The sequence below is a fragment of the Canis aureus genome, chromosome 14 (assembly GCF_053574225.1).
Source record: "Canis aureus isolate CA01 chromosome 14, VMU_Caureus_v.1.0, whole genome shotgun sequence".
In the NCBI taxonomy this organism is placed as follows: Eukaryota; Metazoa; Chordata; class Mammalia; order Carnivora; family Canidae; genus Canis; species Canis aureus.
In genome coordinates, this window is record NC_135624.1 from 39,336,692 (window position 1) to 39,354,690 (window position 17,999).

The window sequence follows — 17,999 nt, forward strand, 5'->3', positions numbered from 1 at the left end:
GAGGCCCTGTTGCTTTGAGGACGAGAGCTCCAGCCTTGCAGGGTGGTGGGGGGATGTCTGGAACAGGGCACCAATGTCACAGGTTTGCCTCTGTCCGTCCCCACAGGCTCTCGGGAGGCGTGGAGGAGACCTGGCCCCACCCACTGGAGTGGTGGCACGTCCCACAAGGAAGCAGCAGAGAGCAACCAAAAAGATGCGGCTCACTCACTCCCGGACCGCCGCGGCCTCGGGGCTTCTTAGGTGAGGAGCGGTGTGTGCGGTTTGATGCCCTGGGCGCAGGCTCTCCCTGGAGGGAGGACCTGAGACACGAAAAGTCTCCATCTGTGCGAGGTTTCGCCGTTGTACCAAGCAGGAGTCCTCCCTAGACATTAGTAGACTTTTGAAAACTGTGGCTAGGACCTGAGGCCAGAGCCCAGAGGACACAATGACCTCCCACCGTGAGGTTGTGTCTAGGCGGACATCTGGGGGCGTCTCCGGGAAGCGGAGACAATGCTGTGGGATGCAAGTCTCCGACGGAAGCTGCTGAAATTTTGGCATTAGGTAAGGATTCAGCACGGCTGCTCCAAGCAGGCGGGGGGCCAGGAGAGGTGTCGGGGGGTGCAGGGCTCCGTGGGGCGGGAGAGCCGGCACGGCACAGATGCAGACGCCCTCCAGGGGGCCAGCAGTGGGCCGGGGGCGGGAGCAGAGAAGCAGACCAGCGGGTGCATCTGGTTGGGTTTCCAGCAGGTGCAATGGGAGGCCGGACCGAAGGAAGGTGATGACCAATATCTGATTTGGGCCGGAGTGCAAGGAGGGCCCCAGCTTGGGAGGGGGAGGAAGCAAAGCCAGGGCTGGGGGGACTCAGAGAAGGTCGAAGGGTCAAGAGACTAGAGGAGGCTGGAGGCCCACCACCCAGCCGTGGAGCAACCGAGGCCTGGGCAGTTGGGGGCCTGGGTGGAGGGCGGGATCTGTAGGTTTCTGGATGGTGCCGTGACTGCTGTGGGGGCAGCGACACCAGCACTGGGGGCGGCCGAGGACTCAGCGGGAGGACACAGAGGAGGGTGGCCCCAAGGCTGAGACCCCGGCTGGCCGGCTGGCTGCAAACCCCAAGGGCTGTGTACGGGCATTCCGGAGAGGATAGATCCACGAAGGAGGTAGATTTGCTTAATGGTGGGCGCAGACAATATTTAATGGCAAGCGAGACAATAAAACATGTAATTAGCAGACGTACAGCGCTGGCTGCCAGGGATTGTGATGAGAGGCACCGAAACACCACGAGTGGGGAGCTCACAGGGGGCTGCTGGGAGCCCTCACCCACTTGGGGGTGGCAAGGGGAGCCCTGGGGGGAGGCGGGCTTCAGAGTTATACAGTGGGGCATCAATCCTGGCTGCAGCTCAGGACCAAGGGACACGTGTTCTTTTTCTCCGCCTAGAGAATGGAGTTACTAACAGCGCACACCTGCCAGAGTGGTTGTGGGGATGCCGTGAGATGGAGAGTGTTGGGCATTCGGGACACTGCTTGGTCCTAGGGCTCCATCAGTGCTCTCATTGCTAATACCACTACCACTGTCATCTCCACGATTACCGTGACAACCACCATCACCATCACCACCATCACTACCACTGCCATCATCATCATTGCCACTGCCACCACCCTAATCATCATCACCATGACCACCCCCATCCCCATCATTATCACCACCACCATCACCATCACCATCATCACCGCCGCCACCATGACAGTCATCACCATCACCATCATCATTGATCCCACCTCCACATTGTCATAACCATCGCCATCATAGCCATCGTCACATCACTGCCGTTGCCATCCTCATCACCGCCATCACCACTATCATCCTATTATGTTATTATTGTTGTTTTTAATACTGGGAGCTATGCAAGCCCCAGGTCTTCTAGAAACAGCTGCGTACAGTGACACATTGCATGTTAGGCCTTAGTGTCCTTTCCTGCATGGTGAGGACGAAGAGGGCTAGAGGGGAACTGGACTTGCACAGCCTCATGGAGCTTCAGTGTGTCCCAATAAACGCTGTCATTATTAATTCCACCACCATTGTCATCACAACCATCACCGCCATCATCAACACGGTGCGGGACCCAACACCATGGCGTGTCTCACCTACTGTGTGACTTTGGAATAATTTCTCTTATTTGTGCCTCTATTTCTGTAGAGACAAACAAAGCCAGGAGGAAAACAGATAAGCTCTGTAAATCCATTGTCCGTCCATTTGCTGCTTAAGCTCCTCTACGGAGCCTTCCTGGGAGAGTCACCAGGGCTGCAGGGGTGGGGAAGCTCCGTAGCAGGGCCCTGTGCCCTCCCTCCCTTAGCCCTCCGTCGTGCTGGGCCCACCCTCTGCTGGCTGCCATCTCCTCCCTGTCCCATTAATCTGTTATTAGATATACATCTTTGGTTCCTATCAGGAAGCTCGTGAATTGGGCCATTATGGGGAAGAAAAGTGTTTTTCAATGATCACCGGGAGAGGAGACACCGCCAGCGCCGAGTGGAGGAGCAATTTAAGCCCAGGAAGGCCCTGCCATCCGTCTCCGTTTGCTGGGTAATTTGGGCTCAGAGCTGCCACAGCAGATAGCAGCCCCAGAGCAGAGTCGCTGCCACAGCCGGGCTGCAGGGCGAGGCCTTGTGTCCTGGTCATTATCTCAGGGAGGCTGAGTGAGGGGGTGGGTTAGGACGAAAGACTGGGCCTCCGGGAAGAGCAATATTCCACTGCAGGTGCACACGATCAGGATGACCTCCACGTGGGCCTTGGGTTACTGGTTCGGTATGTGCGGCAGTCCCTGGGTAGCTGCGGAGATGGGGCCTGGGGTGGCCACCGCTGCCCACCAGCCCCCCTTCCTAACTCCTGGCCCTGCCCACGTCCTCAAATAGGACCCCAGGTAGGACCCAGCTGGACCCACGTCCCCAGATGGGACCCCAAGTAGGACCCAGCTGGACCCAGGTCCCCAGATAGGACCCCAAGTAGGACCCAGCTGGACCCAGGTCCCCAGATAGGACCCCAGGTAAGACCCAGCTGGACCTAAGTCTCCAGATAGGACCTCAAATAGGACCCAGATGGACCCAGTTCCCCAGATAGGACCCAGCTGGATCCAAGGGGTGAGTAGGAAGGGACAAGTCTGCAAGCAGAGCCTGGGGCGGCACGGGGCTGTGATGGACAAGAGTGGACGTGGGTGACTTCCCAATGGGAATCCAGAGATCCAATGCCCAGCTTCCTCTTCAGCAGATCGCCAGCAAATCCCTGGAATTGGGAGTAACCCACCACCGACAGGTGGGCCAGGCAAGGGAGGCTGGGAAGGAGCTTGTCTGTCCCTGTGAACCCTTGAGCCAGGTGGAACTCCAGGCCTCCAGTTGAGGGCTTTGTGGTTCCATAGTGCTCTCAGGGGCGGCTGGGTGAGGCCTCCAAGGGACAAGACTCTCCCGGCAGGGTCAGGGCCCACATTCTCCCTGGCGTCTGCTCCAAGTTCCTCGCGGCTCAGGGGGAGCCCAAGGGGCTCAAGACCTCCGTCATCAGCCGGCCCCTCCCTCCCTGGGGCTGCAGGCTGCCCTGCCTCCTAAGTGGGAGGGGTGCCAGGCAGAGACCCAGAGACCCAGAGACCTGGGCCCAAGTCCAGGGTAGCCCCCTGCTGACTTCCATGCAGCCCCTCCAAGAGGACTGCCCCAGACCCTCCTCACCCACTGCAGGACCAGCCTACCGCTTGCTCCTCGTCTACACCCCGGCGCCCAGCCCGCCCCCCTGCAGGTTGGACGCCCAGCTCTGTGAGGGCACCTTACCACCTTGCTGCTCCAGAGACAGAATCGTGCCCCAGTGCCTAGGAAAGGAAAGGCATACAGTAAGCGCTCAGAAGGGGGTATCGACATGAACATACGAGTATAAAACATACGTACCAAGTATCTGTGCTTTCCACAATCAGCCCCCAGCGGTTGGAGGAGGGAGAGAGCGCTTGTGTGTAGGGTCAAGGGAGAGCCCCGTAGGAGAAGGGGATGGGCCCTGCAAGAGAGGAGGACCCTGAGGGCCAGGGCGCGGGGGGAGCAGTCGGGCAGGAGGCACAGGCCGGGGGGGCAAGTGCTAGCACACGTGTCCGTGTATCCGTGGGGCTGTGCTGATGCTCTAGCATGTTTACATAACGCATGACCCCCCAGTACCCTCAAGCCATCGGGGGGAACGGGAAGGTAGCTCAAGCCTCCGGAGCGCGGGCGTCAGGAGAGGCAGGGCTCAGCCTCTCAGGGGCTCAGAACCTCAAGCAGCACCCCCCACCCCGGGGCCAGCAGGAGCCCAGCTCGCGCCGACACTCAGGGACCCTGCGGACTTCGCTCCTAGCACCCCGAATGCTGCTGGTCAGCGCGGCCAAGGGAAAAGCAGAACCAGCCCAGGCTGGGGCGGCTGCCCTGGGAGTGGAGCCGTCACTGATGCGCACCGAGCACGGGCCCCGCTGACAGCCTCGGGCCTGCGTCCACGGGCTGCGGCGCGCCACCCTCCAGGAACTAGCGCCAGCCCGACAGCGCAGAAGGCCGCCGACACATAAGGGGGAACCGTTAAATCGGTGGAAGGACACGGAACTCACACACACGCAGATGCTGGACGGAGGCCTGCAAGCCCGTCGAGGAGCGGAATGGCCCCGGCAGGCTTGCGACGGAGGTGCTCCTGCACGTCAGGGGGACGGCTGGCCTTCTGGGGCCTGCACCCAGCGCTGGCTCGGCTCTCACGCCCCCCTCGGTGGTGGACGCAGGCCTTTCCATGATGGGAGACTGCAGGCACTGGTGTCGGGAGAGCCGGTCCCTCCTGGGACGGTCAGCCCTCCCGCACAGGCCTCCTGGGGCATCACGGGGTGACCCCTGGGCGGGGGATGCACAGGCGGGACACGGGGGGGGGGACACCTGCTGAATCATGGACAGGTGCCTGTCCTGCCTGGCTTACCCTTAATGGGGAGAGAACTTTATTTTTAACAGCCTCTATGTCTATTAATAAAAATATTAGCCAGTTACATGTCTTTCCCAGAGGGGAGAAAATTTCCATGGAGAACATTCCAGGTCTTAGAAGGAATACAAATGACTCCTGTCTGGTGTTAATTAAAACTCCGGCACACCGCCTTCCCCTGAGACAGCAGGAGCCGTGGGCCTCGGGGACTGGGCGTCAGGCCTCATGGTGAGGCTGGGAGCGGCGGCGGGATGGCGGGGGGACCCCGTTATGTCCCCAACCCCGTCAGAGGTGCCACTCGGGGGGTCTGGGCAGCTCTGAGGGTCTCCACCGGGCAGCAAGTTTGCCCACCCCTCGGAAGCAGCACCACTCTGCCCGGGTGTTAGGGGGACAGAGGACACGGGGGGGTCCTGACCTCGGAGCCCCCCGAGAAGGACGCCCACTGGCAGCGAGGAAAGGTGTGGATAGGAGGTGGAGCGTTCTCTTGTGACCACAGGCAGTGGTGGCTGGTCCTGGCATCAGCTGCTGCCAGCAGCGTGGTGCCCTGGGGGGCCACTGGGGTGCAGGCCTGCGTCTGTGTCCCGGGTTCTGGGTCTGTGCCCAGGGGACCCCACCTGGCCTCTCTAGGGCCTCCGTCATGGCAGGAACTGCTTCGGGGTCTCCCAAACCTGAGGGGCAGTGGTCAGGCGGGGGGGCCATCGGAAGCCGCGGACTCCTCGCAGGGAGCTGGCCTCGCGTGGCAGCAGCGGGGCGTCTGTCCGTGAACCTGCACAGCAAGCCCGAAGCCCTTTGTCAGGGGGACGCCGAGGGGCCGGAGGCTGGGGCCGGGCTCCAGGGGGCTTGGGGCGGGCAGGGGAGCTCGTGCGGGACCTCCACGTCCACCCGGCTGGCCGTGCCTCCGAAGCCGGGGGGTTGCAGCCTGCAGGAGGGGAAGTTACGTGACAAGGAGGGGCGTGTGCTTACTTTCCTCTTACTTTTTACATAAATTTTATTTTAGGCCCATTTTTGATGATTTGCAGAGTCCTTTGAAGAGGCTTCCTGCGGATGGCACGGCCGCCGCCCCCAGTACCATCTGCCGTTGGCGGGCGGCACTTACCCCATGGAGCCCGCGCCGGCCCGGGAGCCGCCAGGGTTCCTCCTCGGCTCGGATTTTCCTCCTTTCCACGGCGCGCTTCTCCCGCGGGGCGCCCTGTTACACTAGTGGTGCTTCCCACACGGTGAGTGGAACCTCACATGCTTGCGGGAGGGACGCTTCCACCGTGGCGCATGCACGGATGCAGAGGGCATCCCCGCGACCCCCCGGCACCCCCCGGCACCCCGCCAGCCAGCACTGCCCTGCAAGGGGACCACCTGCAGCCCGAGCCCGGACGCTCATCCCTCTGGTCTGGCTGCTTCATGGAGTCGTGTCCCCGAGGGGCACCTGGGCTCCTGCAGACGAGGCAAAGCGAGCTCGTGAGAATTGCGCTAAGAAGGGGATAGAGTGAGGAGCCCACACCCTGGCGCTTGCCCGGCGCTGCGTGGTTCTCCTCTCCGCCCTTCCCTGCTCACTCTGCCCTGGGCCCCTGCATCCCCTGTCACCGCCTGGCCCGGCCGTCCTGGGCAGTCCCTCCCAGCGGGCGATGTCATCTGTCGCTCTACTTGCCGACACCCACCAGCAGCATAGTTTGGGGGATTTCACCCTTCCCCGTGGGTGATTTTGCGCTCTGCTCCCCCATCTGCTGTGGGCCCCTCCCGCTGCACCTTGCAGTCCGGAAGCTGATGCAGGGGGCCGCGTGTGACCGCGGTTGCCCCTGGTGGCCCTGGCCTTGTGCGCAGCTGTGGGAGCATGCCGAGGTTGCTCTACCCACGCTCTTATGGATACATTTAGGCCATTTCCACGTTTACCCTGCCACACTTTCTGAGGCGGTGACCCACCTGGGGACACACCTCCGTGTGCACACACATATGTGGGATTGCTGGGTTTGGCGCTGGGCACAGGTTCGGCATCACGACGTCCTCGGTGCTTGCATGTTCGGTCAGCTCGGGCTGCATAACAACACCCCAGACCGGGAGCTTCCACAGCCGTGCTCCCTTCTATGTCTGGGCGCGGAAGTCGGCCACCGAGGTGCTGGCAGGCTCGCTTCTGAGAGGTGTGTCCTTGCATGGCCGAGACACAGAGGTGTCCCCGACTCTTCTCGTAAGGCTGCCAACCCCATCACGGGGGCTCCGCCCTCACGCCCTAGTCACCGTGGGTCGGGGCTCCAACATGTGAGTGTGGGGACACACGTGTTCAGGCCGTAGCACTGCTCTTCACACGGGTCTCACCGACGTGGGCTCAGACCATAGCCGTGACCTCCGCCATCCCCCCCATGTCCTCCCCAGCCAGTGCTCCCACTGGACCCAGCAAATCCTGCCCGTCTGCTGCGGGTGAGCTGCCCTCTTTGTTGTGATTTGCATTTCCCTGATTACTTGATGTAGTTTATTGGCCGTTTATGTGTCTGTTTTCTGTGAAATCCACACTGATATATTTTTACATATTTTTCTTTGGGCTATTTTGTCTTTTCCTTGATGCATGGGGATTCTTTGTATATTATGAATACTAATATTTTGTTGATTATATGCATTAAAAGTGCCTCCTCCCAGAAGACAGCTTATCAGTTTATATTTGGACATATTTTTTCTGCTTTGTTTCTGTGAAATTACTCACTTCTTCTGAGCTTTCAAATCTATTAGCATAAGGTAACTCAATGTACTTCTTCTTTTGCATTTCCAGTATGTTCATTTCTGCATTGTCTGCTTCATCCAGCTTGTCAGAGACTGTCCTGTCATATTATTCTTTACCAAAAAAATGAAAACAAAAATCCAACTGTGATCTAGCTCTTTGGTTTTCTGTTTTTAAGTGTCTGCTTTTATCCCTTTTTATTTTCTTCCTTTTTTGGGGGGGGGGAGGGTTGCGATCGCTCTTTCTTTTAGCTTCTTTAGCTGAAAATGTAACGTACTTTTACTACTTTCCATTGTTTGCTAAGTGCATTTAGAGTTAGGGTTTACTGTTAAGTATTTAGTATGCTTTTTAATACCATTTGCCTTTAAATATTTTTTAATAATAAATTTATTTTTTATTGGTGTTCAATTTTCCAACATACAGAATAATACCCAGTGTTAATCCTATCAGTGCCCCTCTCAGTGCCTGTCACCCATTCACCCCCACCCCCCGCCCTCCTCCCCTTCTACCACCCCTAGTTCGTTTCCCAGAGTTAGGAGTCTTTATGTTCTGTCTCCCTTTCTGATATTTCCTACCCATTTCTTCTCCCTTCCCTTCTATTCCCTTTCACTATTATCTATATTCCCCAAATGAATGAGAACATATAATGTTTGTCCTTCTCCGATGGACTTACTTCACTCAGCATAATACCCTCCAATTCCATCCACGTCGAAGCAAATGGTGGGTATTTGTCATTTCTAATGGCTGAGGAATATCCCACTGTATACAGAGACCACAGCTTCTTTATCCATCATCTTTCGATGGACACCGAGGCTCCTTCCACAGTTTGGCTATTGTGGCCATTGCTGCTAGAAACATCGGGGTGCAGGTGTCCCGGCGTTTCACTGCATCTGTATCTTTGGGGTAAATCCCCAGCAGTGCAATTGCTGGGTCGTAGGGCAGGTCTATTTTTAACTCTTTGAGGAACCTCCACACAGTTTTCCAGAGTGGCTGCACCAGTTCACATTCCCACCAACAGTGTAAGAGGGTTCCCTTTTCTCCGCATCCTCTCCAACTTTTGTGGTTTCCTGCCTTGTTAATGTTCCCCATTCTCACTGGTGTGAAGTGGTATCTCATTATGGTTTTGATTTGTATTCCCTGATGGCAAGTGATGCAGAGCATTTTCTCATGTGCATGTTGGCCATGTCTAGGTCTTCCTCTGTGAGATTTCTGTTCATGTCTTTTGCCCATTTCATGATTGGATTGTTTGTTTCTTTGGTGTTGAGTTTAAGAAGTTCTTTATAGATCTTGGAAACTAGCCCTTTATCTGATACGTCATTTGCAAATATCTTCTCCCATTCTGTAGGTTGTCTGAGTTTTGTTGACTGTATCCTTTGCTGTGCAAAAGCTTCTTATCTTGATGAAGTCCCAATAGTTCATTTTTGCTTTTGTTTCTTTTGCCTTCATGGATGTATCTTGCAAGAAGTTACTGTGGCCTTTAAATATTTTTAATGATTTTATTTATTTATGTATTTATTTTAGAGAGCGAAAGAGAGAGAGCATGCACGTGCACACGTGATGGGGGCGGGAAGGAGCAGAGGAAGAGGGTAAAATCCCAAGCAGTTTCCATGCTCAGTGCCCAGCCGAAATTAAGAGCCAAAATTAAGAGTCAGATGCTTAACTGACTGAGCTGCCAGGCACTCCTACTTTCAAATATGTTTAAACTCCCCAATGTGAGTTTTTTATTTCTTTCTATTTTTTTTTTAATTTTTAAAAAAGATTTTTTTTATTTATTTATTCCTGAGAGACACAGAGAGAGGCAGAGACACAGGCAGGGAGAGAAGCAGGCTCCATGCAGGGAGCCCGATGTGGGACTCAATTCCAGATCCCGGGATCACACCCTGAACTGAAGGCAGATGCTCAACAAGTGAACCTCCCAGGCGTCCCAATGTGAGTTTTTCTTAAACTGTTGATAGTTCCATCAGCTCTTGGAAGCTTCAGTTATTATCTCTTCAAGTATTTATTTCTGCCCCTCTGTATTTTGTTTGGTATTATCACCCTGTCCTTGAAGCTCTGTTCACTTTTCTTCATTTTCCCCTTGGTTCTCCAGACTGGATAATTTCTATTGATCTGTTCTCCAGTTCAGTGAATTTCCTGACGTCTCCAAGTTTCTATAAAGCCCAGTCAGTTAAGTTTTAATTTCAGCAATCGTAGCTTTCAGTTCAAGAATTGCCCTCAGTCCTTTTTCATGGTTATCATTCGTCTGCTGGGATTGCCTATCTGTTTACTCATAAGATTACATTTCCTTTAAATCTTTGAAGATATCTTTCTGCATAGATTTACAATAATTGCTTCAAGGCCTTTATCTGTTGCATCTAGCACCTGGGCCATCTCACTTTCAATTCCTATTGAATGCTTCAGTTTTCTTGAGCAAGAATCCCATTATTTCTACTCCTTTGTGTTGTTGAGTGATTTGCTTTCCTTATTGAATTCTAGGCACTGTGGGTAGTTTGTGGTAAAGACTCCAGATTCTGTTTCTTTCTCTGATGAGACTTGGTTCTCCTTTGGCAGGTGATTCAACTGCAGGCTGATGACCTGAAGTCCATAGAAGCTGAGTGGCACTCGCTATTGGTGCAGATCCAAGGAAGCACAAGGTATTTCACAAACTCCTCTGACCTGGAGGGTTAGAACCCATGAACTCTGTGTGCCCTGTAGCTCTGGCAGGAGCTCATCAGAGGCTTTGTCAGACGGGAGTCCTGAATAGCTCTTTCTCTAGGCTTTGGCTCCTGTTCCAGAGTTACGGCATTTCTGGTGCCCCCTCTTTGCTCAGTTCCCTGTTCTCTGTATCTCTACCCCACAGGCTGATTTATGCCTTCAGAGCTCAGAGGGACACCCACATCTGTTCAAACCCAACTCTCCAGGCCATGGCTGGATATTATCCCCAGGGGGATTGCTGGGCAATGGTAAGCTTCATCTTAAGACAGTTCCCTTCTCTCATGGATTGCATTCTTGCTAAAAAGACTTGTTTCCTTTATTTTGACAAGTGTTATGGTTGTTGATGGTGAGAAGGACAATCCTTACCACTTGCTACATCCTGGTCAGATGTGTAAGCTCCTCCAACCCATGAGATTTTTAGGACAACATTTATTAATTTTGTTATTATTATCAAGATATAAGGTCCATCAAATAAAATGCAGAGACCTTAAGAGTCCAGTTTGATGAAATTGGACAATTGTATACAGAACATTTCTGGTATCCCAAAATTTCTATCATACCATTTGGCATTTATTTCTCCTCCTTCAGAAGCGACCCCTGTTAGGATTTCTACCGCCATATGTTAATTGCAACTGTTCTGGAACTTCATATAAGTGGAATTATACAAAATGTACTCTGTTGTATCTGACCTTTCCATTCAACATTTTTGGCGGATTCGTTATTGTTGCAGAATGTATCAATAGCTCATTTTCCTTTCCTGTTGAATAACGTTCCAGTGTATGACTATACCACAATTTTGATAATCTATTCTTTAGTTAATGGACATGGTAAAATAATATGTTATGTCATAACGAAACAATAAGGAACAAAGAGGGCAGGATATACTGGAGCTAACTTATAAATGTAAGGCTAAAGATGGTTGTGGTTTTCCCAAGGTTGCATGCATGTCATGGTGGTGACACAGTGGGCAGGTGAGGGTGGTGGTGACAGTCTTGGTGCAGACTGGGATGGTACGATGGTAATGCCCGCTGAGCATAGTGACATTAGTGATTATCTGAGCCATCTCTGCCACTCTGAGATCACTCTGGGATGTTGGCCAGTGGACACAGCTGTAACCTCTGTGGCCATTGTGTGTGTGATATCTGAACATGAGCCCCATAAGATAAGAGAAAGGACTATGAAAGTTGTTTAGTCCCCACTCATCCAATGAGCATGATACCAAAGGCATGATTCAATAAAAGCGCTGTCACTTGGGCTCAGGGCTGTGCAGGAGCCAACAAATTTATCTCAAGGGCAGACACCTTCATCAGGGCAGGAGGGAGGTATCTTCTCTTGCAGGAGGGAAATGACGTTTGCACTGGATTTGGCCTCGAGGCATCACACCTAGCTGTTGTCTATGGCTGTTGAGGAGCCCAGATGCTGAGGTGAGGGGATGAGGGGCCTCTCCTCGGCTAGTCCTGTTCCCTTGCCAACCACATGGGCAGCACTACTTCTTCCCTCAGGGGCATAGAGAGACCATGTGCTCTCTCTCTGCATCAGGGACAATGCCATTCTGGTTGCTACTTACGGACATGCCCCATACCCACCCAGAGCCCACATGGATGGGAAGCACTGCCACACCTGACTCTGGGCCCTCAAGGACTATGCCATAGGCATCTGGGTTCAGGACCAGATGGATGAAGGTGAAGGCCCTAGGCTGACATGTGGAGCCTCTGTCCCTTTGGAAGTGCTCCTGACAACACCCCCCACTCTGGGCTTCGTTTCCACCCAACTGGGCATCTGGGTTTGGTGACCTCTGAGCCTCTGAGTCTCCCTTCCATGTCTTTTTATACAGAACTCCACTTTGCTCTGTTCACCAGACCAGGTTGGGATTAGGGGCTGCTGGCCTGCTGCTATAAAGGACTGCTGTTTCATGGTTCAGACACAGCCTCAAACATTGAACAGATGCAGGTTTGAGTCTGAGTTATTGCTTTCCACTTGGGACCCTCCGCAAGCCACTCTGAGCCTCAGTTCCCTCGTCTGTAAAATGGAGATTATGAGCAGAACAAGCCTTCAGGCTGGTGGGTCTGGAAGTGTCCTGTGGGAGGGCTGCTCCTGGGCTGTGGAGACATGTGAGTCCTGGATCCAGCATCAGGACAACTGATGTGACCTGGGGAAAGCACTGCATGCTCTCTGAGCCCTGGTCATGAAATCAGGAGTAAAGCCTGACCGTCTGGCCATTCTTTCATCTCAGGTGTGGTGTGCCCATCATTAATGAATCCTCATCCAGGCTCTGTAGATAACACACAGGTGGGGTAGCCCTGCCCCCTCTGGGGGGACCACACAGGTGGCACTGACATGGGGAGAGCTGGGAAGGGCCAAGAGATCCAAGAGAATTTGGGAAAAGGGAAAGGACACGGAGGAATTTCACCTTCGGGAGCTACAGGAATCAAAGCATGACGGTATTGGTGCAGAAACTGGTAATAGATGAAGAAGAAAGGCTAGAAATACAAAATCAGGCCCCTGTGCCCGTGGGAATTCACATTATAACAGGAGATGTTCTCTTAAATGCATGAGGGCAGGAGGAGTTCTTCAAAAATCTGTTTGGATGACTGGCAATGCATTTGGAGAAAAACATTAAGTTAAATGTATATCTCATGTCATGCTCAAAAATAAATTCCAGGCTGATTTAAAAAACTAAACTTATTCTTTGGGGAAAAAAAGCATAAGATCTTAAAATATAGGATATACTTAAAAATTTTGGTATTCAGGAATACCTCTAAGAAAGACACACTCATAAACCATAAAGGAAGTATTGAAATATTTGAGGCCCCCCCCCAATTTTCTGTATGTGATAAAGTCACCATCAGCAAGGTTGTAAAGAGGAAAACTTTGAAAAAAATATTTGCTAGGTCTTTAAATAGAAAGGCTCAACATCCATAATATGTGAAGAGTACCCATGCACCAACAATAAAAGGTAAACGATGCTCAGGGCAGAAGAATACCTGATCGGAGGTGCCCAACTTCACAGAAACTGGGGAAATATAAAGTCAAGAGGCATTGAGAGTTTTTTTTACCCTGTGGTGTGGGAACCATAAGAGGTTGATGATACCAGGTGCCAGAGGGAGAGCACGCAGGAGAGGCACCCATACACTATTGGCAAGAATATGAATTATCAAAGCCTGGTTTTTTTTTAAGATTTTATTTATTTATTCATGAGACACGGAGAGAGAGGCAGAGACACAGGCCGAGGGAGAAGCAGGCTCCCTGCGGGAAGCCTGATGCAGGACTCAATCCCGGGACCCCCGGGTCACACCCTGAGCCGGAGGCAGAGACGGTCAACCACTGAGCCACCTGGGTGCCCCTTATCAAAGCCCCTTGAGAGACAATTGGGAGAATCTGTCAAAGCAGGACTGACCGGCAATCCCATCAGGAAGAAACGCTCGTGGGATCCCTGGGTGGCGCAGCGGTTTGGCGCCTGCCTTTGGCCCAGGGCGCAATCCTGGAGACCCAGGATCGAATCCCACGTCGGGCTCCCGGTGCATGGAGCCTGCTTCTCCCTCTGCCTGTGTCTCTGCCTCTCTCTCTCTCTCTCTCTGTGTGACTATCATAAAAAAAAAAAAAGAGGAAGAAACGCTCGTGAGTGAGTGTGCACAACAGCGTATGAAGGGATGGGTGGCTGGCGCCCTGCTGCTCAGGAGATCCACCTAAGTGCTCACCAGCAGAGGAATGTCCTGGAACACGGAACACCAGTGGAAGCAGCAGGAAAAAGGAGGTAGACCCGTGTCTATAGATGCAGCTCCAGCTCTGACATGTCCTATCACATGTAGTGTGTGTGCCTTTGTGCGGACGGGCCAGTACAGCACAGAAGGGCTGCAGGGGGGCCCTGACCCGGCAAGGGCTCCCTCCAACGTGGGCAGGAAGCCGTCAGACAAGGGCGCTCGAAGGGAATTTTTCCTGGCTTTGCCATCTCTCCCTCCGTCCCCTTTAATATTTTGCAGCAAGGACGTGGGCCCGCACCCCTAGTCTGCAGGGACTGCAGGAGGAACACAAATCCCGGGGGCACCCGCTTGGGCCTGGGGCCTCCTCCCTTCCCACCCTCGCTGTGTGCTCTGACATGCCTGGCCTCCCTGTGCCGGGTGCCTCTCCCTTGGGGTCCCCGGGATGGAGCTCAGAGAGCCCCCAGCTGCATATGGGGGATGCTGCTCCACGCCCAGTGGCTTCTGGGCAGGATCTGTGCTCGGGAGGGCAGCACGGTCTACGGACGTGCAGACGTTCGCGTGGTCAATGACGCCGCCGTAACAAAGTGCCACAGACTTGCACACACACACAAGGGAATTCCCGTCTCACGGATCTGGAGGCCAGTTGTCCACGGTCAAGGCTGCACTACCTCTGGACGTTCGAGGAGCGGACGCCTGCTGCCTCTCGCAGCTCCGGGAGCTCTGGACAGGGCTTGGCATGTGGCCACGTCACCCAGGCTCTGCTTCCGTGGTCACGCGGCCTCCCCCCACCTCAGCCTGCGTCTTATGAGGACCCTTGGCGCTGGGTTAGGGCCCACCAGGATAACCAAGGGTGGTCTCAAGATCCTAAATCACATCTGCAGAGGCCCTTTTCCCACAGGTGTCAGGGGTTTGAGGTGGGCATCTTTTGGGGATGGTTTTTGGCTCCCCACACTCTCCTTCCCTTCAACCTTCGAAGTCTGGCGGCCGGCCGGCGAACATCTGACGCAGCCTCCCATTTCCCGCGGCGCTGGCACGAGCCTGGCACATCCGGGTCAGCTCGCGAGGACCACACACCAGTAGCATTCTCTCCCTCAAACACCTCTTGCACAGTAGAGCCCCGGGTTCCGGTGACAAAGAGCAACCTGGTGGAGATGGGAGACTCACCTAAGAGACACATCACTGAGGAAGGAAGAAGAGAGACAGGGTCCCCTAGGCACTTCCCCTGGCCCGGGGTGTCCTCCCCACGGAGCCGTGTCCCAAGGGCGAATCTGCGCCACCTTCAGAGGCTGAGGCGTTGGCCCGAGGTCGCCCTGCTCCTGGAGCCCGAGGCCCTGCTTGGCCTGGTCCGTGGCCGTGCCGGCGGCAGCCCTTAATGAGCGGTGAAAAAAAAAAAAAAAAAAAAAAAAAATGAGCGGCGAGGCGCTGAGCGGGGAAGTCGGGTCCCACGAGGCCCTGTCTCGTCCCCACCTCTGTGACAAGAGGAATGTCATGCAGCGGTTTCGAGAAGAGAGACCCGGAGGCCCGGAGGGGCCGTCCCCGTATCCAGGGCCCTGGCGGGAGCTGTGCATCCTTGCACACACAGCCCCATCCTCAAAGGCGTCGCAGGAGAGCCTCAGGCGCCTGCCCGGAGAACAAACTGCGCGGCTCTGCCTCGGCGCCAGGCGGAGAGCGCCCAGGGCCACGGTTAAGCAGGACAAGCGACATCGCCTGCACGTTTTCACGGGCTCGCCGCGGGCCCGGGCTAGAGGAGATCTGCAGCACGGGGCAGAGGCGGGCCGCGGGGACGGGCGGCTGGGGGCACGGGCCAGGCCAGGAGAGGCGCCCGGGCGGTGGCCCCGGGGCTCAGTCAGGCCTCGGGCTGGCTCGGGGGCCAGGGCGCCCTTTAGGGGACAGCCACTCTGAGAAGGCATGGAATGTGGCCCGGGGGCTCGCAGCCACCAGCCCACGGTGCGCTGTCACGTACCTGTGAGCAGATGAGGAGATTGACCACAGAGGGGCTAGCGAGACGCCCGCTGCACACCCCCAGTGGGGGGCAGAGCCCCGTTAGAGCCAGCTTCAGTAGCATCCACCATCCTGGCGGCCCTTGGGCCTGCAGCGGGGGACAGGTGGGGGTGGGGAGGGGTGCAGCTCGGCCTGCGGGGGTAGCTGCTGGAGGCCGGGCGATGCTGGGCTCTGCTGGGCTCTGCCGGGCAGCACTCTGAGCACCTGCAGGCTGGCCAGAGGCGTCCCTGACTCAGCTCCGCCCCCCAGGCTCTGTCCTCCTGAGCTCCACCCCCGACCTCTGCCCTCCTGACCTCCGTGCCCCTGACCTCCACCTTCCTGAGCTCCACCCTCCTGAGCTCCTGAGCTTGCATCCTGGGTAGAACTCCTGGCCCCCCAGGGAAGTGCCATCTGCTGCCATACACTATCCTCCAACATATCCTCCCCCATGCCTCTCCCAGTCCCCCTGGGCCCTGCCCCTCCACAGTCCGGCTCCAGCATCAGGAGGGCCTAACCAGGGAGGGAAGGGAAGGGAAGCGTTGGCGGCCGACCGCTTCCTTGCAGCAGAAGCTCCATGCCTTCATGTAACTAACGTCTCAGAACTTGTCCCCATTTCATACTTGTGTCCACCGAGGCCCAGGGAGCAAATGAGATGCACCTGGTGCTGGCCAGGTTGTGTACCCCAGAGGCTCCTGCAGGGCAGACGGGGCGCCCTCTGGCTCCCCTAGGTGACCTCTGCAAAGGCCTCCCGTCCCCGGCTGCGGTGGGCTCTGGCCAAGGCCGGAAGCCGGGTGCCCAGAAGATTCCCGCCTGCCTCCTGCCCTGTGGCTCCGGTGAGTGTCCTCCCCTCTCTGGGGTGCCTCGTGAGACCACCTGGGTCAGAAACCACTGAGGGGACAGCTCCCAGGGCGGGGCCAGGTCCCCAGCATGAAGGACCCCCGGCCAGGCCTGCACAGAGGGCTCCTGGCCATGGCCTCCCGGGGGGAAGGGGGGTAGGAAGCCCCGAAGACCACGTAAAACCGTGTTTGGCAGGACGCCAGCTGCTCCAAGCGGAGCCTGAAGCCTCCCGCGCTCTCTCCATGCTTTTCCTTCTTGCTTCTTGGTTTTACCAGCCTGAGATACGCTCATGCCGTGGAAGAGCCATGTCCTCACCTGCAGGCCGCGTCCCCGGGGCCCCTCTGCCACCTGCCCTTTGCCACTCCAGCCGGACGCCCCTGGGCTCGGCCCCTGACTGCGCCCTCGCTCTCCGGCCCTCCCGCCTGGGTGCCTGCAACAGCACTCCTTCCCCCCGGCTAGGTGCCATGGAGAGGCTCCCCCCGCTCCAAGTAACCCCTGCCGCACCCCACTTTTGTTGACGCTCCTTTATGACCGAAGACCCCGAGGCTTAGTGCGGCATCCTACGCATGGTCACCTGCCCCGAGCTGTTGGCCCGCGTGCAGCGCCGCCATCTGAGATGTGCTGACTCGTGGCGCCCCGGGCGTCCTTCTGCCGCTGCCCGTGACCAAGCAAAGACGCTTTGAAGCTTGTAAGCTCGCCCAGGAACAGCAACAGGGCAACGTTCCGGGCTGACCCCGGCCAGGCGCAGGGCCGTGGGGGGGCAGCGCGGGGTGTTCTGACTGCCGGGTCCCTGCAAGGGTGCTGCCCGTGGCTTTCCACTTGGCACACGTATTTGGGACCTGAACCCTGAGAAGTCAGCCGCCCGCGTGAAGGGACAGCTGCTAAGGCTCCATGTCCGTGTTCTCCTAGACTTTGGGGCTGAAAACAACATGAGTTTCTGATTCCACATTGTTCCTGAGCTCGGGAATCTGGGGCGACTCAGCTGGGCCATGCTAGCCCAAGTCTCTGCGGTGGGTGGGGGGATGGAGAGGGATGGGGATGGAGGAGGATGGGAGAATGGAGAGGGATGGGAGTCGATAGGGATGGGGGTGGAGGTGGATGGGAGTGGAGGGGGATGGGAGAATGGAAGGGGATGGGAGTGGATAGGGATGGGGGTGGA

The 17,999-nt window shown here is 55.8% G+C and overlaps 1 protein-coding gene across 1 annotated transcript; it reads left to right on the top strand.

The window, feature by feature from the left end:
- The first annotated feature begins 1,714 nt into the window (after window positions 1-1,714).
- LOC144283002 (uncharacterized) lies at window positions 1,715-17,786 on the top strand. The gene is made up of 7 exons (XM_077846646.1): window positions 1,715-1,761; window positions 2,452-2,554; window positions 5,947-6,144; window positions 10,179-10,261; window positions 10,468-10,570; window positions 16,732-16,836; window positions 17,116-17,786. The coding sequence occupies exons 1-7, from the start codon at window positions 1,715-1,717 to the stop codon at window positions 17,356-17,358; spliced, it is 882 nt and encodes a 293-aa protein (XP_077702772.1). The 3' UTR covers window positions 17,359-17,786.
- The last annotated feature ends 213 nt before the right edge of the window (window positions 17,787-17,999 follow it).

Coding starts and splice junctions, on each gene's coding strand:
- LOC144283002 (XM_077846646.1), top strand. CDS start 1,715: ATGACAGTCATCACCATCACCATCATCATTGATCCCACCTCCACATT. Junction 1,762..2,451: donor ATTGATCCCACCTCCACATT/GTCATAACCATC, acceptor ATTATGGGGAAG/AAAAGTGTTTTTCAATGATC. Junction 10,262..10,467: donor CAGATCCAAGGAAGCACAAG/GTATTTCACAAA, acceptor TCTACCCCACAG/GCTGATTTATGCCTTCAGAG.